General features: G+C 50.3%; 1 protein-coding gene across 4 annotated transcripts; it reads left to right on the top strand.

Annotated features, from left to right (window-relative positions):
• Positions 1-4,334: 4,334 nt before the first annotated feature.
• brpf1 (bromodomain and PHD finger containing, 1) lies at positions 4,335-22,870 on the top strand. 4 transcript variants are annotated; one of them, XM_041225079.1, is made up of 17 exons: positions 4,335-4,630; positions 5,048-5,233; positions 6,273-7,075; positions 7,941-8,130; positions 8,479-9,275; positions 9,675-9,831; positions 10,163-10,210; positions 10,832-10,960; positions 15,236-15,364; positions 15,572-15,887; positions 16,135-16,548; positions 16,928-17,212; positions 17,648-17,795; positions 19,459-19,595; positions 19,755-19,870; positions 20,471-20,625; positions 22,654-22,870. In XM_041225079.1, the coding sequence occupies exons 3-17, from the start codon at positions 6,309-6,311 to the stop codon at positions 22,835-22,837; spliced, it is 3,972 nt and encodes a 1,323-aa protein (XP_041081013.1). In that variant the 5' UTR covers positions 4,335-4,630; positions 5,048-5,233; positions 6,273-6,308; the 3' UTR covers positions 22,838-22,870. The 4 variants fall into 4 exon arrangements, with proteins under 4 accessions (XP_041081013.1, XP_041081012.1, XP_041081011.1 ...); XM_041225078.1 differs by having other exon boundaries at positions 10,829-10,960; positions 16,138-16,548; XM_041225077.1 differs by having other exon boundaries at positions 10,829-10,960.
• The last annotated feature ends 173 nt before the right edge of the window (positions 22,871-23,043 follow it).

Below are 23,043 nucleotides of genomic sequence, written 5' to 3'. Positions count from 1 at the left end.
GCGAGTGGGTGAAAGGGTTTCTGAGAGTGAGTGTCTGTCCTGCGCTCAGTGTCTGGTTGATTAATTCCCTTCGCTCTTTCTCTCTGGTCTCATCTGGCTCTATTCAGTCCAGCTGGACGCTTGCTGATAAGACTCGCTCCTCCGATCTGCTCTCTTCTGTCGCTGATTGTCTGTGTTTTCCCTCAGCTTCCTGTCACCCAGGACGGCTGTCCAGACCCTATACCCCTCCCGCCTCCTCAACCCGAAACAAGACACTGACAGGTCTATCCACTGGTGACCCTCTCGGTCTACCTCTCCCACACTCACTTCTTTCCTTCACCTCTCTTTCACCAACTCTATCTCTTCTCTCACTTTCTCCCTTGGATTGTAAGTGTTAAAGGGAGGTTGCCTGCCTCCCTCTTCCTCCAGTCTTGTAGGTAAGACCCACTCTGACAGGCCCAGTCTCCGTCACGATGCAGTCCTGTCTTGTCTGCGCAGTGATTAATGAACGGAGCATGGCAGCGCCTTTGCGTTCTCTCTCTCGCTCTCTGTATGTCTGCAGTGACTCCCTGTTACAGTGAATCAGAGCTTGGGAGAGTCAATACAACAATAGCAGCACCAGAGTCCTCCTCCACCGCGCTCCTGAACACCTCAGGGTCGCGGCAAACAAAAGAGAGATGCAGCCGTCAAACCGCGAGACGAGGCTGGCTGACGACGGCCTGATTCTTTTCCTTTCTTTTATTCTCTCTTTGTAAAAAAAAAAAAAAAAAGCCATCTGTAATAAATCATTGTCCGTAGCAGGTTCTCCAGATCGATGATAACAGATACTGTTTTTATTCACACTGGATTATTCGAGGCAGGAGGCAGGCAGCCGTCACCTTTCACTGAACAGGGGGCTGGGAGAGAGGGAGGGAGCGGGGGTCATCTGTCAGTCATTTTGCAGCAGCGTTATGCAACCGTGTTCATTTTTTTTTCTCTTAACTTTATTTGATGTATTTTATTTTTTTTTTTTGTTTCTTGGCTGGAATATAGATGTGGCACTGCAAAGTAACAACAAATTAATTCCAATAAACGTTTCCCTGGACATAGCCAATTGGGTGTCTGTACCAAACCTTCCTTGAGTATGGACTAGACTGGAGGGAGTACCCTTTCTTCTAGGGAGTGAGGGAGGAAGGGAGCAGTTCAGTCTCCATGCCTCAAGTCTGTCCTGGACTGGAGGGAGCACCCTTTCTTCTAGGGAGTGAGGGAGGAAGGGAGCAGTTCAGTCTCCATGCCTCAAGCCTGGACTGGAGAGAGTACCCTTTCTTCTAGGGCGTGAGGGAGGAAGGGAGCAGTTCAGTCTCCATGCCTCAAGTCTGTCCTGGACTGGAGGGAGCACCCTTTCTTCTAGAGAGTGAGGGAGGGAGGGAGCAGTTCAGTCTCCATGCCTTAACCCTTGTAAGTGCCCTGTGGCTGGTGAAGAAAGTCAGCTACTCTATCTTGGCGGTCTGTTTACAGAGCCTAGAAGACTTCCTCATTGCATTCACACTGCATGATAATGATAGAACTCAATATTGCATCAACAGACACCAGAGCCGCTCTGCGTGAATGCAAACATCAGAAAAAGACAAGGGGGAAGGTGATTACAATGAAATAAATAGGACCAGAGTCTGAGGCAGTGCCAGGTTTTCAATTCCAATTCCACTGAAGCACTTGGGAGTGGAATTCACATTTTAGAGATATGTGTGTGCTTATTCATCTGCTTTCACTTGAAGTCAGTTTAAGTAATTTGTTGCCACTGTGAGAGGAACTGGAAATGGAACTGGAAGTGAGGAACAGGAATTGACCCCCGACCCTGAATATGAAGAAACCAAATGAAAACAACAAAGAGACTCCTTTAATACGACAGAGCCTCCCCTGCAGCAGATCACAGCCACGTCAACGAAGAGCAGGAGCACGAGAAAGAAGAACAAACAGCTGTGACCTTTGGAAGACCGGAGCTCACAAGCAGGGGTCAGGGGTCGCCTCTTTGCCAAGGAGGATTGGCATGTTCCAGATCCTTTCCTCTGATTATAGACAAGAGCAATACGACCTTCGACACCTCCCCCCCCCGCCTGACAGCCAATCGGCTTGCTGTAGAGACTCTCCCCTTCCCCTGGGACCCTGGCTCAGTGCTGAGTGTGTCACAAAACAAAGGGCTCTGGAGATGGGAGCCATGCATTTCTGCACACCTACCTCTGAGGAGCACACTCCATGGCTGACTAGATCCAGTGCTACAGTTTCACTGCTTTCGCAAGAACTACATTTTAAACAGCAAGATGGTTCCCAGCATGTCTGAAATCAAAGGCTGCTGGAGACAGGAGATTCCTGAACTCTACCCTCCCAGCTTCTTTCAATAGGGGTGCAGTTAGCATGCCCTGTTGTGGGGTTTTTAAGTATCTAGCTGTGAAATAATTCTTTAGATTTCCTTTCTCAAACAAGCACTCCCACCTCTGAGATCCAAACCACCACATCTGAAAGGAAGGGGGTTGGTAGAAGTGTAATCTCTCTAGAAATCATCCAATTGAAAACACTGATAGTATTACTACTCTAGTATTGAGAACCGATTCATACAGTGCGTGTATTGCAGTGATATTGGAGTGTGATTTATCAAAGCTGTGCTCAGTGTACAGTGCTGGCATTGAGGGGCTGCTGTAGAATCTACATGGGTGTGGAAGCATAACATTAAACACGAGACAAGATTAAAAAACGGGCTGGTTTCACAAAGCAGTTCTGGGGAGCGGTCTGCTCAATCCAATTCACTTCCATAAGGAAAGAGAGAAAAAAAATAACACATTTACCCTTCGATCATACTGACCTGTTGAGTGAATCTCTACTGAACTTCATCATTCTATATTAAAATGCAGTTGTTTTTATTTTGTTTTTTTAAACAGGTAAAAAAAATATGATAGCTAAGCACCCTCATTGTGAAACTGGCCCCAGGATCTTTTGGTGTCCTGGGAAAGCCATATTGAAAACCAGGACAATCCAGGGAGAGCAAGGACAGGGGGGCAACCCTACCTGGAACCCAGGCGACCAGGAGAGTGCCAGTCTGGGCAAAGTGATATACCTGCTCCATTGGCAAGCTGCACCAGTATAGCTGCTCTCACACCTGTGCCTAGCAGGTTAGCTGCAGTCTGTATACAGCAGTCAGATAGCACCGTCTAGTGGCAACAAATGGAACTGTGCACATGGGCCATCTAAATGCACTACTGATATCCCGCATTGCAAACAAGCACAGCATTACCAATACTATGGGATGCATGCAGGTAGCTGTGTGTTATATATGGGAACGACAGACATAATAATAATAAAAAAAAAGGTTAGGTCTAACTTAGAATCCCAGGTCATTTTCCATGTTTTATTACCCACATTTACAACCACTGAAATACGGGTCATGTATTATTTTAGCCGGATAAATTAATATGCCTATAATCTTATAACGTTCAATAAATTAAAAAGGAAATTCTCTGAACACCCTATAGCTCGTTATTGTTATTTGCTTAACTAACGCTTGCGTCGCATGTGCGCACCGGTCAGTAAGGCCTTTTACCCATCGCACGGGTGCCAGTTGTATTACAATCAAAATCAGATGCAGTTTTGTTTATTTTTGATAAGTGGTTCAAAATTGTTTTTTTTAAAGTTTGAATTTCCCGCGAGCGAGGTCTTCCACTAACACTGTTTGGTTGAACATTTAGCTCGGTAGATTCGTGATAATCATAAAACTAAACATGCAGCAATTTCTTGTCACCCAAACAACTGAGGTAAATACGTTGTTTGGATGATTTTTTTTTTTCTGTAATAAAAAATATAACTAAGTGTTTCCTTGTTAGAAATATGCTTTTGTTGTTGTTGTTGTGAGCGTCACGTTACAAGAGACGCGTTTGCTTTGTGTCGTTTATATCAAATAGCGTTGCTTATATTTAAAGATTCCGCGGATTAAAGTTGCGCACTTTATATTTATATACACACAGTTACGATTAATTAACAAAACACCGCAAAACTACAGCGAAAAACAAAATAAAGCGGAAACTGTTTTCATTGCCAGATCAGCAGATCCGCCGCGAAACTATCCGAGTTAAATAACACAATAAAAAAAAAAAAAATCAGACGAGTTTAGAATAGAAAATATACACATATTAAAATAGCGTGTATGGATATGATATTCGCATGTTTTATTAAATGTGTAAAATATAAATTTTGGAAAGTGCGAATAGTGTTCAGTGTTTTAATCACACGAAACAGATTCGTCACTTTGGCAAAACCGCCGAACTAAAATAAAGAAAGAAAGGAAGGAAGGAAGGAAGGGAAGGAAGGAGGGAAGGAAGGAAGAAGGAAGGAGGGAGGGAGGGAGTGATTTGAAGTGTGGAAGCCGGGGAGCCCCGGGGTGTCGCTGGCGCTGCTCGGCGGGTGTTACTGTGCGCGGTGGAAGCGGCAGGTCTCGAAAGTGCGGGCTCGCCTCCGCGCTGCAGCGCCGCTATTGTTCCGCCAGGATGGCTTTCAGATGAGATCAAGCGCATTGCAATGCTTTTAATATTTACATTGCAGCGATTTTAATATTTACATTGCAATGCTTTTAATATCTATTCAGAAAGAAACCCCCGGGGTGCGGGCACCAGGCGTCACATTCCCAGTAAGTCTCGTTACAAGGCTTTTAAATTGCAAAACATTTTGGCGTTGTGGTGGGAAATGTGCACTGAACTTCAGCTCGACCTTTTTTGTCATGTTGTTGTTGTTGTGTGTGTGTGTGTGTGTGTGTGTGTATATATACTATACTATACTATCCTATCCTATACTATACTGCACTGGCAGTGTTTCTGTAGCCTCCCTTATTAAACACACCGCGTACACATTTCCTTATCGATATTTTAGATTTTTTTTAAACACATCTTTAATATATGAACAAATACAACCCTGTTTTACCGCCGAGGACAACGCGAGTAGCCTGCAGAGTACCGTTGTCATCTGTATGGAGTTGGTTTGTGGCTAACGTATTTGTTTTCATTCAGGAAGCGCCTAAAATAATTAATTATTTTCCTTCTTTTTTTAGGATTCGACGTTAACAGTTTTGTAGAGTTAATAAAAAGCGCCGCAGAAGCAGCGGGGGGCTGCCCTGCCGTGTTAGGGATCTGCGCATCTCCCTCTGATCTGAATACTCATCCCGCAGACACACAGACGCGCTTTCACACAGGCATTGGAAACCCGTCAACTGCAACGCGATACGACGACAAAGAAGGTAACCTGGAGTTTTTCACTGAAGTTACTAAACTGACTTTGTTTGTGATTACTTTCTTGGGTGGAGGGTCGAAGTGGAAAAACGAGAAATGATGAGAAGTTGACGGGGTTTTTTAGTTTTTTTTTTTGTTTTTGTGGCGTGTTTTGACCGCTCCCATTTTATGTTTCCCTGCACACTATAATAATATAAATTGTGGATTTATTTTTTGGAGGGGAGTTATAGTTAACTGTAGTTGAAATCGAAAAAAAAAACAAAGTTCTGACGTGACGAAAGACAGCAAGAAGAGAGGAGATGACTCGTTTGTTGACGCTGGCAAGTTCTTGTATTTGTTTATTTCTGTATTGCATGTTTGTGCAGTAATAGTTTAGCCTTTGAGTCATCCCGATCGGTTGCTAGCATTATTTGAGTGTGTGTTAACGGTTTGCCTCCAGTAACTTTTTCATTATTAGTGTTAAACTCAAGCTGTCTAAACATTGATTCATCGAAGACAAGTGACTGCTTCTTAATACAACACATGCTTTTATCCAGAATGGAGGGGATATCTTTGGAATTGCTAGGGTAATATATTAGGACTCGGAACTGGTAAAAAGTTGCCTGCAGATGCAGGTTCTGACAGTAACTCCAGCACTCTTCCTGCTTGCTAAGCTGCCAGTCCTGTACTGAGCTGCATCACTTACCTTAAAATTGGGACCCTCATTTCTGTATATGTCAGTAGTTAATTTGACTGCATTGGCTTTGGTGCTCCTGCGGGTTGGGTTGGGCTGGGCTGGGCTATCGGCAGGGACTGTGTCTCCTGAGCTGTTGTGTGTGGGTTGCTATGGTGATGAAACACTGTTGGATATTTTTAACATGGCAGGGGAAAAATGCAAATACCCAGAACAGATAAATTGCACTGTTTTAAGTTTTATCTTTTAAAAGATCATTAAAATAAGTGAAATTTATTCAGGACTTGAGTTACAAAAACTGAAAAAGGCTGCTGCAAATGAAATGAAAATGTCTAATTCCTTCCTTCCTTCTTCTCTTCCTCCTTTCCTCCCAGATGTAACCCGCTGCAGCCACAGTCGTCGTTGTAACAATGGGTCTGGACTTCGATGTGAAGACGTTCTGCCACAACCTGCGGGCCACGAAGCCCCCGTACGAGTGCCCGGTGGAGACCTGCCGCAAGATCTACAAGAGCTACAGCGGCATAGAGTACCACCTGTACCACTACGACCACGACAACCCCCCTCCCAGCCAGGGCACCCCGCTGCGCAAGCCCAAGAAGAAGGGGCGCCAGTCCCGGGGGGGGGCAGGAGGAGATGCAGGAGGAGGAGGAGGAGGGGGCTCCACGCCCGGGGGGGAGAACCAGCCCAGTCCAGCCCACTCAGAACTCTCCCAGTCCCCCAGCAGAGAGACCATGACCTACGCACAGGCGCAGAGGCTGGTGGAGGTGGACATCCAGGGCAAGGTGCACAGGATCAGCATCTTCGAGAACCTGGACGTCGTTTCGGAAGAGGAGGGGGAATCCGAGGAGCCCTCTGGGGGGCAGGGGGGCTCGCTGGGGGGGAGGCCCCCGGGGGGAGGGGGGCCCGGTGGGGGGGATTCAGCGGGTGCAAAAGACAGGCCTGATACCCCGGCAGCCAATTCAACCAACTCGGGAGCCAGCGGGGGCAAAGGCAACAACACCACCCCCAAACCGGGCAAGCACAAGAGCAAGGAGAAGAAGAAGGAGGCCACGGGGCACCATCACCACCACTACCACAGCGCCTCCTCTGGACCGGCCGTCAAACTGCCTGAGGTGGTGTACAGGGAGCTGGAGCAGGACACACAGGACGCGCCCCCAAGACCTGCCTCCTACTACAGGTAACAGACACGCACACACACACACACAAACACCTCATACTGCAGGTAACACGCATGCACACAGAGACACCTCATGCTGCAGGTAGCACGCATGCACACGCAGACACCTCATGCTGCAGGTAACACGCATGCACACGCAGACACCTCATGCTGCTCATGCTGCAGGTAACACGCATGCACACGCAGACACCTGATGCTGCAGGTAACACGCATGCACACGCAGACACCTCATACTGCAGGTAACACGCATGCACACGCAGACACCTCATACTGCAGGTAACACGCATGCACACGCAGACACCTCATACTGCAGGTAACATGCATGCATGCACACAGACGCACGCGCACATCAAAAGCTGTAGTGGGCAGGCATGTTCCACTCGGGTGCCTCACTGAAATGTAGCTACAGTTCACACTGTAGCTACAATTCTGACTCTTGGCTTGCGGTTCCATTTTTAAAAATTGATTTGTATAGAGTTTTGCTCTTAGTATTGGGCCTGTTTGATTCGAGTGAGCTTCTGTATTTTCTCTTGACAAATCCACGATGTTCAGTTTATTTAGATATTAATTCATTAGAAAGGGTGTGTTTTATTGGAGTTTTGGTGGTTTTTTTTGCAGCTATGTTCAGAAACCCCACTTGAGTGGCTCACTTGATTTGTGCCCCAAAGTTTCATGAAAACTAAGAGCTCTTGAGCATCCAAGCGTTTGTGGAAATCGCTGGATTGTGCTGCGCAGTAGCAAATGGCGCACTCCTCCATCAGTGAGCATTGACACTCAAGTGCTGTTTCCAGACACAACTCTTTGAAAAGCTTTGCAGCTCAGCTCCTGTACCCTGTGTCTGTGTCCCTCTCTGGGTGCGTCTCAGGTACATTGACAAGTCTGTGAAGGAGCTGGATGAGGAGGTGGAGTACGACATGGACGAGGAGGATTACATCTGGCTGGACATCATGAACGACAAGCGGCACGCTGAGGGGGTGCTGTCCATCCCCCAGGAGGTCTTCGAGTACCTCATGGACCGGCTGGAGAAGGAGTCCTACTTCGAGAGCCACAACAAGGTAACCCAGCAGTCAGCTAATACCTCGTTTCCATGGCTTGAAAACCCTGCTGCCCCTGATACTGCGTTTCCATGTTCATTTAACCAACCTGCATTTGCTCTGAATCTGAGCTGCCCTGATTCTATTCTAATCCGTTCCCAAAGCCACGAGGCTGGGAAAGAACCGCATTTCATTGAAGTCTTTTCACTGAACTCGGTAGACTATCGATGGGGTTCAGGAGGAATGCGGGAGGCCAATCAAAGCTCATGGAGACGAGGTGTAATACTACTACTCTGTTTAGGAATGATAACAGCCTTTCTAAATTGTTCCTGTCGTCGTCGTCGTCGTTGTTGTTCCCTGCTTCCCCAGGCGGACCCCAGCGCCCTCATCGACGAGGACGCCGTGTGCTGCATCTGCAATGACGGCGAGTGCCAGAACAGCAACGTCATCCTGTTCTGCGACATGTGCAACCTGGCCGTGCACCAAGAGTGCTACGGGGTGCCCTACATCCCCGAGGGCCAGTGGCTGTGCCGACGGTGCCTGCAGTCTCCGTCCCGCGCGGTGGACTGCGCGCTCTGCCCCAACAAGGGCGGCGCCTTCAAGCAGACGGACGACAGCGGCTGGGCGCACGTGGTGTGCGCACTGTGGATCCCAGAGGTCTGCTTCGCCAACACAGTGTTCCTGGAGCCCATCGACAGCATCGAGCACATCCCCCCCGCACGCTGGAAGCTGACCTGTTACATCTGCAAGCAGCGCGGCTCCGGAGCCTGCATCCAGTGCCACAAAGCCAACTGCTACACGGCTTTCCACGTGACCTGCGCACAGCAGGCAGGGCTCTACATGAAGATGGAGCCCGTGAGAGAGACTGGGGCCAACGGCACGTCGTTCAGCGTGAGGAAGACCGCGTACTGCGACATCCACACCCCGCCCGGCTCAGCGCGCCACCCCGCGTCCGCCCCCACCTCGGCCGGGGCTCTGTCCCTCAGCGAGGGAGACCCAGAGGACGAGGAGGAGCCCCCTGAGGAGGAGGGCAAGGGGTGGAGCTCTGAGAAGGTGAAGAAGGCCAAGGCCAAGTCACGCATCAAGATGAAGAAGGCGCGCAAGATCCTGGCGGAGAAGAGAGCGGCCGCGCCCGTGGTGTCCGTGCCGTGCATCCCGCCACACAGGTGAGAGATGGGGAGGGGCTGGTGTGTGTGTGAGTGACTGGTTGCATGCAGCGTTTGTGTGATGGGGATATTGTTTCAGGAAATATGCTATACAAAAACTTGTTGGCAGAACATCAAGCGTTTTGGAGATATTAAATGCTAGAAAAAAAGTTGTTAAGGTAAATATATTCACCCAGCTGCAGTTGTGCAGAAGAACTTCTTAATAGTGTGATTATTATTATTATTGTTGTTATTATTATTAATATCTGTAATGTTCTTTTACTTTCATCACTGGAATTTTAGATGTATGATTGTGACATCTAAATGCGTTTTTGTCTCTTGTATTTGTCTCCTCTGCGTCTGTGTCTCTGTGTGTGTGTGTGTGTGTCTGTCTGTCTGTCTGTCTGTCTGTGAGCGCAGGCTCAGTAAGATCACAAGCCAGCTGACCCTGCCACGGAAGAGCCAGTTCATGCAGCGGCTGCACAGCTACTGGACTCTGAAGAGGCAGTCTCGCAACGGCGTGCCGCTCCTGCGCCGGCTGCAGACGCACCTGCAGTCCCAGCGCCACGCCGAGCAGGTGGGTAAGCAGTGAGGGGGGGCAGCCCTCCCCCGGCCCATAATCGGGCACATAATAAAGTCTAGAAAGGATGAAACTGCTATGCAAAAGGAATCTTACTTCATCCCTCAGTTTCATAAATGTTTAAAACTTTTAAAGGCCGTTCGCACCAGCAGACTTTCAGGCAAGTTTTTTCTGGCAGTTTTTCAAGTGGCTAATTACTGGAGACATTTTAAGTAGTTTTCACTATGTGGTTTAAGTCAGAATTGTTCCGATATTGTGGATTATGTGATAGCCTGACTGTGTGTGGTAGCAGTGCAGTGTGTTATATGTGTGTGTTTCTATTCTGCAGGACAGCGATGAGAAGGACAGCTCCTTGGAGAGTGGAGTAGTTTTTCCTGTAAGGGTTCACTTTATTTGATTTATTTTTGTTGTTTTTGCAGCTTCGTGTAGCACAGATGCTGATTTCTTAAGAATTTTCTTAAGAATTAAGAGTTCCATCAGAATTCAAGTTCCAGGCAATCATTTGTATAGTACTGATAGATTGTTACATTACTTGCATCACTTTTAATTACAACAATATTTGAATTATTTTTGATAGTTTATCTTTATTTTAGGTTTTTTTTGTATTTTTATTTTAATTTCTACATCATATTCATTTATTTTTTGTAATTCTCTGCCCTTGATCACGTAGTCGGTTTGATTTGTTTTCAGTCTGTGTGTTTTCTCAGGCTGTAAATAGGAATAAAGGAACGCAAGCTGGAAGCTGACCTTATTTGTAGAATTGTTTCTGTATATTTTGCAGATGCTCCCTTGCAAGTAAATATAGTGTTGTTTTACATCTTGTGAGCTGTGGTCAAGAGCCCTTTATTGAGTTAGTGCAGTGCAGTGCATGAAATCCCCCGAAGGCAGTATAGTGCATACTCAGGGTGCTGGTTTGGGTCGCCGATCTCTCCCTGGTTACAGTCTGGCTCGGACTCCATGTGTTTTTTTTTTTTTTTTTTTTTTTTCTACTCAGAAGGAGGGTGATGAGAAGCAGAGCGCCCTGAAAGAGCAGCTCAAGTCCTGGCAGAGACTGCGGCATGACCTGGAGAGAGCCAGACTGCTGGTGGAGCTGATCCGCAAGAGAGAGAAGATCAAACGAGAGTCGGTGAGAGAGCAAGGGAGGGAGAAAGTGAAACGAGAGGGAGAAAGTGAAACGAGAGAGGGAGGGAGAAAGTGAAACGAGAGGGAGAAAGTGAAATGAGAGGGAGAGGGAGAAAGTGAAACGAGAGAGAGGGAGAAAGTGAAACGAGAGAGAGGGAGAAAGTGAAACGAGAGAGAGAGAGAAACTGAAACGGGAGGGAGAAACTGAACGAGAGGGAGAAAGTCAAACTGAAATGAGAGAGAGAGAAAGTGAAACGAGAGGGAGAGAGAAACTGAAACGAGAGGGAGAGAGAAACTGAAACGAGAGGGAGAGAGGAACTGAAACGAGAGGGAGAGAGGAACTGAAACGAGAGGGAGAGGGAGAAACTGAAACGAGAGGGAGAGGGAGAAACTGAAACGAGAGGGAGAGGGAGAAAGTGAAACGAGAGGGAGAAAGTGAAACGCGAGAGGGAGAAACTGAAACGAGAGGGAGAGAGAAAGTGAAACGAGAGGGAGAAAGTGAAACGAGAGGGAGAAAGTGAAACTGAAACGAGAGAAGAGAAACTGAAACGAGAGGGAGAAAGTGAAACGAGAGGGAGAGGGAGAAACTGAAACGAGAGAGGGAGGGAGAAAAGTGAAGGGAGAGGGAGAAAGTGAAACGAGAGGGAGAAACTGAAACGAGAGGGAGGGAGAAACTGAAACGAGAGGGAGAAAGTGAAACGAGAGGGAGAAAGTGAAACGAGAGGGAGGGAGAAACTGAAACGAGAGGGAGGGAGAAAGTGAAACGAGAGGGAGAAAGTGAAACGAGAGGGAGAAAGTGAAACGAGAGGGAGGGAGAAACTGAAACGAGAGAGGAGAAACTGAAACGAGAGGGAGGGAGAAAGTGAAACGAGAGGGAGAAAGTGAAACGAGAGGGAGGGAGAAAGTGAAACGGGAGGGAGAAACTGAAACGAGAGGGAGGGAGAAAGTGAAACGAGAGGGAGAGGGAGAAAGTGAAACGGGAGGGAGAAAGTGAAACGAGAGGGAGGGAGAAACTGAAACGAGAGGGAGGGAGAAAGTGAAACGAGAGGGAGAAAGTGAAACTGAAACGGGAGGGAGAAAGTGAAACGAGAGGGAGGGAGAAAGTGAAACGAGAGGGAGGGAGAAACTGAAACGAGAGGGAGGGAGAAACTGAAACGAGAGGGAGGGAGAAAGTGAAACGAGGGGAGGGAGAAAGTGAAACGAGAGGGAGAGGAGAAACTGAAACGAGAGAGAGGGAGAAAGTGAAACGAGAGGGAGGGAGAAAGTGAAACGAGAGGGAGGAGAAACTGAAACGAGAGGGAGAGAGAAACTGAAACGAGAGGGAGAAACTGAAACGAAAGAAACTGAAACGAGAGGGAGAAACTGAAACTGAGAACGAGAGGGAGAAACTGAAACGAGAGGGAGAGGGAGAAAGTGAAACGAGAGGGAGAAACTGAAACGAGAGGGAGAAACTGAAACGAGAGGGAGAGGGAGAAAGTGAAACGAGAAACGGGAGGGAGAAAGTGAAACGAGAGGGAGAAAGTGAAACGAGAGGGAGGGAGAAACTGAAACGAGAGGGAGAGGGAGAAAGTGAAACGAGAGGGAGAAAGTGAAACGAGAGGGAGAGGGAGAAACTGAAACGAGAGAGGGAGAAAGTGAAACGAGAGGGAGAAACGGGAGGGAGAAAGTGAAACGAGAGGGAGAAAGAGAAAGAGAGGGAGAGGGAGAAACGAGAGGAGAGGGAGAAACTGAAACGAGAGGGAGAGGGAGAAACTGAAACGAGAGGGAGAGGGAGAAACTGAAACGAGAGAGGGAGAAAGTGAAACGAGAGGGAGAAAGTGAAACGAGAGGGAGAGGGAGAAAGTGAAACGAGAGGGAGGGAGAAACTGAAACGAGAGGGAGGGAGAAAGTGAAACGAGAGGGAGAAACTGAAACGAGAGGGAGAGAGAAACTGAAACGAGAGGGAGGGAGAAAGTGAAACGGAGAGGGAGAAAGTGAAACGAGAGGGAGGGAGAAACTGAAACGAGAGAGAGGGAGAAACTGAAACGAGGGAGAAAGTGAAACGAGAGGGAGGGAGAAAGTGAAACGAGAGGGAGAAACTGAAACGAGAGAGGGAGAGAAAGGAGAGGGAGAGGGAGAAAGTGAAACGAGAGGGAGACGGGAGAGAAAGTGAAACGAGAGGGAGAGGGAGAAAGTGAAACGAGAGGGAGAAAGTGAAACGAGAGAGGGAGAAAGTGAAACGAGAGGGAGAGGGAGAAAGAGAGAGAGAGGGAGAAACGAGAGGGAGAGAGAGAAACTGAAACGAGAGGGAGAGAAAGTGAAACGAGAGGGAGAAAGTGACGAGAGAGAGAGAGAAACTGAAACGAGAGGGAGGGAGAAAGTGAAACGAGAGGGAGAAAGAGAAACTGAAACGAGAGGGAGAAAGTGAAACGAGAGGGAGAAACTGAAACGAGAGGGAGAAAGTGAAACGAGAGGGAGAAAGAAACTGAAACGAGAGAGAGAGAGAAACTGAAACGAGAGAGAGAGAAAGTGAAACGAGAGGGAGAGAAACTGAAACGAGAGAGAGAGAAACTGAAACGAGAGAGAGAAGAGAAACTGAAACGAGAGGGAGAGGGAGAAAGTGAAACGAGAGGGAGAAAGTGAAACGAGAGGAGAGAAAGTGAAACGAGAGGGAGAGAGAGAAACAAACGAGAGAGAGAGAGAGAAAGTGAAACGAGAGGGAGAGAGAAACTGAAACGAGAGGGAGAGAGAGAAACTGAAACGAGAGGGAGAAAGAGAAACTGAAAGGGAGAGGGAGAAAGTGAAACGAGAGGGAGAGGGAGAAAGTGAAACGAGAGGGAGGGAGAAACTGAAACGAGAGGGAGGGAGAAACTGAAACGAGAGGGAGAAACTGAAACGAGAGAGAGGGAGAAACGAGAAACGAGAGGAGAGGGAGAAACTGAAACGAGAGGGAGAGAGAGAAAGTGAAACGAGAGGGAGAAACAAACTGAAACGAGAGAGAGAGAAAGTGAAACGAGAGAGAGAGAAAGTGAAACGAGAGAGAGAGAAAGTGAAACGAGAGGGAGAGGGAGAAAGTGAAACGAGAGGGAGAAACAAACGAGAGGGAGAGGGAGAAACTGAAACGAGAGGGAGAAAGTGAAACTGAAACGAGAGGGAGAAAGTGAAACGAGAGGGAGAGGGAGAAACTGAAACGAGAGGGAGAGGGAGAAAGTGAAACGAGAGGGAGAAACTGAAAGGAGAGGGAGAAACTGAAACGAGAGGGAGAAAGTGAAACGAGAGGGAGAAAGTGAAACGAGAGGGAGAAACTGAAACGAGAGGGAGAGAAAGTGAAACTGAAAGGGAGAGGGAGAGGGAGAAACTGAAACGAGAGGGAGGGAGAAACTGAAACGAGAGGGAGAAAGTGAAACGAGAGGGAGAGGGAGAAACTGAAACGAGAGGGAGAAAGAAACTGAAACGAGAGGGAGAAAGTGAAACGAGAGAGAGGGAGAAACTGAAACGAGAGGGAGAGAGAAACTGAAACGAGAGGGAGAGAGAGAAAGTGAAACGAGAGGGAGAAAGTGAAACTGAAACGAGAGGGAGAAACTGAAACGAGAGGGAGAGGGAGAAACTGAAACGAGAGGGAGAAACTGAAACTGAAACGAGAGGGAGAAACTGAAACGAGAGGGAGAGAGAAAGTGAAACGAGAGGGAGAAACTGAAACGAGAGGGAGAGAGAGAAAGGCAGGGATATGGGAAAGAGGTTGTAGCTGTACGATGGTGTATTTAGTTGGGAAAGGAATTGTATTGTGTTCTATCACTTGTAGTGTAATGGTTTGTGATGTGGAAATAATAGAAATCTTTATTTTATATGGTGCTTTCATGTGGTACATCACAAAGTGCTTTACAAGCAAAATCACAACACACATACATCAGTCAGAATTAAAAAGTAATTATTTAAATAATAGAAACTTATAATTTTAAGTAGATAAAAAAAAAAAAAGAAAAAAATGTAAAAAGTAAGTTTTCAGTCGTGCTTTAAAAACAGGAGCACTCCCTGTGCCCTTCATTTCAAGGGGACGAGCACTCCAGAGCCTAGGGGGGTCGCTGCAAGATGCCCCATCGCCCTGAGCGGAGCCTGGTTACAGGGACTCTTACCAGTGCAGAGGCTGCAGATCACAAGTCACGCACAGGAATACAGTTAGTTAGTTATTGACTCGTCCTGTGGCTGTAGATGTAGTATACAGTCTGGTGCATTGTGTATTATTGTTGGTGCACTGTATTGTGCTGTATTGTAATGCATTGACTTGTCCTGTGTCCTGCAGATCAAAGTGCAGCAGCTTGCCATGGAGGTGCAGCTGACTCCCTTCCTGATCCTGCTCAGGAACACTCTGGAGCAGCTGCAGGACAAGGACACCAGCAACTTCTTCACTGACCCTGTGCCGCTGGCAGAGGTATTGCCCCCCTGTGTGTGTGTGTGGCAGTGGCTGGCTGGCTGTGTTTGTGTTTTCACTGTTATTTTGTTTTATGGTATGTAGTGTGACTAATAATGTAAATTAGATCTCTCTCTCTCTCTCTCTCTCTCTGTGAATAGAATTTTTCTGTATGCCGTACCCCAGTATTAACACTCTGTCTCCCCACTCCCTCTGTCCCCTTGTCAGGTGCCGGACTACCTGGACCACATCAAGAAGCCGATGGACTTCCAGACGATGTTGGTCAGCCTGGAGGCTCACGAGTACCGCAGCTTCGAGCAGTTCGAGGAGGACTTTGGGCTCATTGTCAACAACTGCCTCAAGTACAATGCCAAGGACACAGTGTTCTACCGGGCGGCGGTGAGGCTCCGTGAGCAGGGGGGCGCCCTGCTGAGGCAGGCCAGGAGGCAGGCAGACAAGATCGGCATCGACTTCGAGACGGGGCTGCACCTGCCCAAACCCCCCGCCGCAGAGGGGCAGCGCAGCCAGCTGGGCCTGGAGGATGGTGAGAGGAGAGGGTCGCTGACCGTCTGTGCGTTGCCAGCTGTCTCTGCGTCTCCTTTCAGCTACGTGCATTTCTTTCTTTTTCTTGTCTTAGCGCTGTTTCTCCCCTCCTGCTTCCCACCTCTTCACCTTCGTGTTTCTGTGCGAATGTTGCTAGTGCTATTTGTGTGTGTGAATAGAGATGGCACTGTATCCCAGGACACTGTAATTTTAACATTCTCTCCCCTCTCTTCCCCACCTCCCTCCAGCAGACCTGCTGCTCCCGGAGAACCGCAAGCGGCTGCCCCTGTGCGAGCAGCTCAAGGTCCTGCAGGAGAAGCTGGACGAGGTGAGCGCGGGGAGGCACAGCATCGGCCGTTCTCGGCGCGCCAAGGCTCTGAAGAAGGAGATGACGGTGATCAAGCGCAAGATGGCTCACCAGAAAGACGGGGGTGGAATGGGGGGCCGGGAGGGGGGCGACCGCGGGCAAGGGGTCGCCCCCCCCTCATCACACCACCACCACCGTCATCACCACAACCCCCTCCCCGGCAACGGCACCACCGGAACTGGCACAGGCAGCGGCGGCAAGGAGCTCCGCCGGCACTCTGACCAGGAGGGGGAGGAGAGCAGCAGCCATGAGATGGGGGGAGGAGGGGGAGGAGGAGGAGCAGGAGGGGGGAAAGGTAAGCAAGAGGGAATAGGAGGTGGGAGGAGAAAGGAGTACACACTGTAGTCGGAGATGGAAAGGAGATTCCCATTGCATAGCAGTTTGATTCAGTCCAGGATTTTACACAAAGAGTTTAAGAAGACACACCTGAGCTTGTTGCCTGTACACTGTGGCTAATCAAGCTTGCATTAAAACGCGGAGCGGTTTCCCTCCCAGTAGCAGGTTGGAAAGCTGTAGTTTTTGTTTGTGTACAGTGTCTAGTGTACAGTATTGTTGAACTCTCCTCTATTCCATATTCTACTGCATTGTAATATTGCCCCATCCTAATTGCTGTGGGATTCCCATTAACCCTTGTGTGTGTTTCTGTCTGCAGCTGACTGTCTGTGTTTCTGCAGGTCTGGGCTCCTCCTCTTCCTCTGCTCTGGCCCCAGAAGTGGGGCGCCGCACTTCGGTCCTCTTCTCTAAGAAGAACCCCAAGACCGCAGGGCCTCCCAAGAGGCCAGGGAGGCCCCCGAAGAACCGGGACAGCCAGGGGGCTCCCGGCTGCCGCCCCAGCCCCATCGGACCCCCTCGGCTGCCCCTGCTCTCCGGCCCCCGCCCGAGGAAGAGGGTGCGAAGCCCCCGGAGCAGCTCAAGCTCGGACAGTGAGAGTCAGGAGAGCAGCGAGGAGCTGCACCTGGGTAAGAGAGAGAGACATATACACACACTGCACTGAGACACACACAAACACTGACACAGGAGAGCAGCGAGGAGCTGCACCTGGGTAAGAGAGAGAGACATATACACACACTACACTGACACAGGAGAGCAGTGAGGAGCTGCACCTGGGTAAGAGAGAGAGACATATACACACACTGCACTGAGACACACACAAACACTGACACAGGAGAGCAGCGAGGAGCTGCACCTGGGTAAGAGAGAGAGACATATACACACACTACACTGACACAGGAGAGCAGCGAGGAGCTGCACCTGGGTAAGAGAGAGATATAAACACACACACACACAGACTGAGCCATAACCCCGCGTGAGAGAGGAGACGTATTGGCGCACAGACGCACACTTCTGTTCTTCCTCTCTGCTGTAACTCGCTCTCTCTCCCTGTCTTCCCTCAGGTCTCCCCTCCAATGGGTTCGACGGGGGCAGTCAGCCAGTGACGGAGAGTTTCCGCGTGTACCGAAACGAGCGCAGCCTCCCACGCAGCTCCTCCGACTCGGAGTCGAGCACCAGCACCAGCAGCAGCGCCGCCTCCGACCGTACCAGGTACAGAAACACACTGAGCCACACTGAGACTCGCACACACAGAGCAGCTCCTCCGACCGTACCAGGTACAGAAACACACTGAGACACTGAGCCACACTGAGACTCGCACACACAGAGCTGCTCCTCCGACCGTACCGGGTACAGAAATGCACTGAGATGCTGCGGCGCACTGAGACTCGCACACACAGAGCTGCTCCTCCGACCGTACCGGGTACAGAAACACACTGAGACACTGAGCCACACTGAGACTCGCACACACAGAGCAGCTCCTCCGACCGTACCGGGTACAGAAACACACTGAGACACTGAGCCACACTGAGACTCGCACACACAGAGCTGCTCCTCCGACCGTACCGGGTACAGAAACACACTGAGACACTGAGCCACACTGAGACTCGCACACACAGAGCAGCTCCTCCGACCGTACCGGGTACAGAAACACACTGAGACACTGAGCCACACTGAGACTCGCACACACAGAGCAGCTCCTCCGACCGTACCGGGTACAGAAACACACTGAGACACTGAGCCACACTGAGACTCGCACACACAGAGCTGCTCCTCCGACCGTACCGGGTACAGAAACACACTGAGACACTGAGCCACACTGAGACTCGCACACACAGAGCAGCTCCTCCGACCGTACCGGGTACAGAAACGCACTGAGACACTGAGCCACACTGAGACTCGCACACACAGAGCAGCTCCTCCGACCGTACCGGGTACAGAAACACACTGAGACACTGAGCCACACTGAGACTCGCACACACAGAGCTGCTCCTCCGACCGTACCGGGTACAGAAACACACTGAGACACTGAGCCACACTGAGACTCGCACACACAGAGCAGCTCCTCCGACCGTACCGGGTACAGAAACACACTGAGACTCGCACACACAGAGCAGCTCCTCCGACCGTACCGGGTACAGAAACACACTGAGACACTGAGCCACACTGAGACTCGCACACACAGAGCTGCTCCTCCGACCGTACCGGGTACAGAAACGCACTGAGACACTGCGGCGCACTGAGACTCGCACCCGCAGAGCAGCTCCTCCGACCGTACCGGGTACAGAAACACACTGAGACACTGAGCCACACTGAGACTCGCACACACAGAGCTGCTCCTCCGACCGTACCGGGTACAGAAACGCACTGAGACACTGCAGCGCACTGAGACTCGCACACACAGAGCTGCTCCTCCGACCGTACCGGGTACAGAAACGCACTGAGACGCTGCGGCGCACTGAGACTGGCACCCGCAGAGCAGCTCCTCCGACCGTACCGGGTACAGAAACACACTGAGACACTGAGCCACACTGAGACTCGCACACACAGAGCTGCTCCTCCGACCGTACCGGGTACAGAAACGCACTGAGATGCTGCGGCGCACTGAGACTCGCACCCGCAGAGCAGCTCCTCCGACCGTACCGGATACAGAAACACACTGAGACACTGAGCCACACTGAGACTCGCACCCGCAGAGCAGCTCCTCCGACCGTACCGGGTACAGAAACGCACTGAGATGCTGCGGCGCACTGAGACTCCCACACACAGAGCAGCTCCTCCGACCGTACCGGGTACAGAAACACACTGAGACTCGCACACACAAAGAGACGCACTGAGAGGTGCTCTCGCTCACTCTCCTCTCTCTCTCTCGCAGCACCACTCCCTCCAAGCAGGGTCGCGGCAAGCCCTCGTTCTCCCGGGTGAACTTCCCCGAGGACAGCAGCGAGGAGACGTCGGGGACAGAGAACGAGTCATACTCCACAGGAGGGGGGCGCGGAGTCTCTCTCGGCAGTAAGCACTCTCTCCCTCTCCTGTCCTCTCTGTATTAACTCCCTGTCTCTGTGGTACTGATCCTCTCTCCTGTCTCTGGTACTGACCCTGTCTCCTGTCTCTGTGGTAGTGACCCTCTCTTCAGTCTCTGGTACTGACTCTCCTCCCTCCTCTCTGCAGTGGTCCGTTCGGGTCGTGGCCGGTCCTGTTGGATGTCTCCTGATGAGTACAGCCCGCTTCACTCTCTAGACCTTGTGTGGGCAAAGTGCCGGGGCTACCCCTCCTACCCCGCACTGGTAAGGGAGTTTATACTGGGAGGTACCCATTAGGGCTACAGTGCTGCGAGTGTCCACCAGGAGGCAGCAGTGACAGTTTCAGTAATGGCAGGCCATTCAAAATGAGTCCACCCCTGCTATCTATCATATATATATATATTTATATGGCATATAGATATATATATTATATATATATATATATATAACTATGTATATATATATTTTTTTTTTTTTTTTCAGGTGTGCTTTTGTTTATTCTTTATTTTAATATAGTTTTTGTTTCTAAGTGTTAACCTGCTCCTCAGTCACAGACTAAAATCAATCAAAGTTCTTTTTTTATTGTACTTTAGTGCGAGCCAGGCGACAGTCTAGAGACTCGGGGGGGGGGGGGGGGGGGGGCTTCTGTGTGCCCTTCAGCTGTTTCTTGCAAGGGATGGTGTTGTGCTTTATGAATATGGGCAATATTCTCCCTCTCCTTTCTCCTCTCTCCTCCCTCTTTTTTCTCTCTCTCTCTCTCTGACACTGGTTTCAGATCATTGTTCTTGATATGCAAAAACATATGTATTGCAAACTTAACATGGTGTTGTGCTTTCCTCTCTCTCTCTCTTTCTCTGGTTTCAGATCATTGATCCGAAGATGCCTCGGGAGGGGATGTTCCATCACGGCGTTCCAATCCCGGTGCCCCCCCTCGACGTGCTCAAACTGGGGGAGCAGATGAGCCAGGAGTCCCGAGAGCACCTCTACCTCGTGCTATTCTTCGACAACAAAAGGACCTGGTGAGTGGGAGCTTCCTCCCCCCTCCCCCCTCCCTCGATCCGTCATTCCTCCTTCATTCACTCCCCCCTCCCCAGCTAGGAGTAAGGAGGAAGTCAAGTGAGGGGGGAGGGGGGGGAGCTAGCTACGAGGCTTCATTAAGTAGGGGAGGAAGTCGAGGTCAGTCAGTAAGAGGAGTGGGGAGGGGGATCGAGGGCCCTCCCAGTAAGGTAGTCTTCAAGTCAGAGGGGGGAGGGAGCTAGGAGTAGAAGGAAGAAGTGAGGTGAGGGGTGGGAGGCACAGCTAGGCTAGTTAAGGAGGGAAGTCAGGGTGAGTGGGATGGGGGGAGGGAGTAGGCAGTAAGGAGGAAGTAGTGAGGGGGCAGGGGAGGGAGCTAGTCAGTAAGGAGGAAGTAAGTAGTGGGGGTAAGCTAGGGAGGCATGTAAGGGGAGCTAGGCAGTAAGGAGGAGTAGTGTAGTGGTTAGTGTGGCTCGAGCTCGTGCAGTAAGGGGGAAGTTAGTAGTGCGGGGAGGTTCATTCCCTCCCCCCTCCCTCGATCCGTCATTCCTCCTTCATTCACTCCCCCCTCCCTCGATCCGTCATTCCTCCTTCATTCACTCCCCCCTCCCTCGATCCGTCATTCCTCCTTCATTCACTCCCCCCTCCCTCGATCCGTCATTCCTCCTGCATTCACTCCCCCCTCCCTCGATCCGTCATTCCTCCTTCATTCACTCCCCCCTCCCTCGATCCGTCATTCCTCCTTCATTCACTCCCCCCTCCCTCGATCCGTCATTCCTCCTTCATTCACTCCTTCTCCCCACTCCCCCCTCCCTCGATCCGTCATTCCTCCTTCATTCACTCCCCCCCCCCCTCCCTCGATCCGTCATTCCTCCTTCATTCACTCCCCCCTCCCTCGATCCCTAGCAGTGAAGGAAGTAAGTGAGGGGGGAGCTAAGAGCTAGGCAGTAAGTGAGGAAGGTAAGTGATTGTGAGTAGGGGATCGAACTAGGCAGTAAGGGAAGTAAGAAGGGGGGAGTAAGGAGGAGCAGTAAGAGGAAGTAAGTGAGGGGGGAGGGAGCTAGGCAGTAAGGGTCAGTAAGGAGGGGGGAGGGGATTCACTAGGCAGTAAGAGAAGTAAGTGAGGGGGAGGGGAGTGGGAGAGGAAGTCCCCCCCCCCCTCCCTTGATCCGTCATTCCTCCTTCATTCACTGGGGTAAGGAGGAAGCCCCCCTAGTCCGGGAGGGATAGGAGCTAGTCCCTCATTCTTGATCCGTCATTCCTCCCCCCTCCCCCCTCCCTCGATCCGTCATTCCTCCTTCATTCACTCCCCCCTCCCTCGATCCGTCATTCCTCCTTCATTCACTCCCCCCTCCCTCGATCCGTCATTCCTCCTTCATTCACTCCCCCCTCCCTCGATCCGTCATTCCTCCTTCATTCACTCCCCCCTCCCTCGATCCGTCATTCCTCCTTCATTCACTCCCCCCTCCCTCGATCCGTCATTCCTCCTTCATTCACTCCCCCCCTCGCTCAGTCTTGTATTCCTTTTTTCTTCCGTACTTCCCTGCTCCCTTCATTAACTCTCTTATTCATCAGTTTAACGGGCAGCCCTTGTTTTTGCTATTACAGCACACTTGAAAGTAATTGCAGTTTCATTCACCCCACTCATTTCAGACACCCTCCATGCCCTGTGTGTTTGTGACTTTGAGGTTGTTTTTAGAAATGCTGAAAGAAACCAGTTCATGGCTTTTTCAATGCCTTCAGTTGTCCTTGTTGTCACTGAATGTATTACTTCTAGATAATTTTAGTATTTCTAAATTTAGTTTTGAGGTCCAACCATCATTGATTTCTGAAACCCAGGTATGAATGAACAGGGTTGGAAATAAGACTCCATTTGCATAGCTGTTTGACCCAGCCCTGGTTTTATTATGAGTTTTCTATGACACGTCTGAGCTTGTCAACCTGGACTGGGTGCAACTGTTATTTAACAGACTCTTATTTCCAACCCTGATGAAGCTGTTTGCTGATTTCTTCTCGTTCTCCCCGTTCCGCAGGCAGTGGCTGCCGCGCACCAAGCTGGTTCCCCTGGGGGTTGACCAGGAGCTGGACAAGCTGAAGATGCTGGAGGGGAGGAAGAGCAACATCCGGAAATCTGTGCAGGTGGCTTACCACCGAGCCATGCAGCACCACAACAAAGTGCAGGGAGAGCAGAGCAGCGACTCGAGCGACACGGACTAGGGGAGGGGAGGGGCAGCCTGCACACACGGGGGAGGGGAGCCCACGCCACCTCGTCTTACCCCCCGAGGGGGCCTGGTGTGCACCCCTGATCCCCTCCCCTCCCCCGTCTTCACGTGGGTGCCGATCCCTTATCCCCTCCCCTCCCCGTCGGACGTGGGTGCCTGATCCCCTCCCCTCCCCCGTCGGACGTGGGTCCTGATCCCCTC

The sequence above is a fragment of the Polyodon spathula genome, chromosome 23, assembly GCF_017654505.1.
Source record: "Polyodon spathula isolate WHYD16114869_AA chromosome 23, ASM1765450v1, whole genome shotgun sequence".
Taxonomy (NCBI): Eukaryota; Metazoa; Chordata; class Actinopteri; order Acipenseriformes; family Polyodontidae; genus Polyodon; species Polyodon spathula.
Note: the sequence above shows the minus strand (reverse complement) of the source record. Positions and strands in the feature narration are given on the sequence as shown.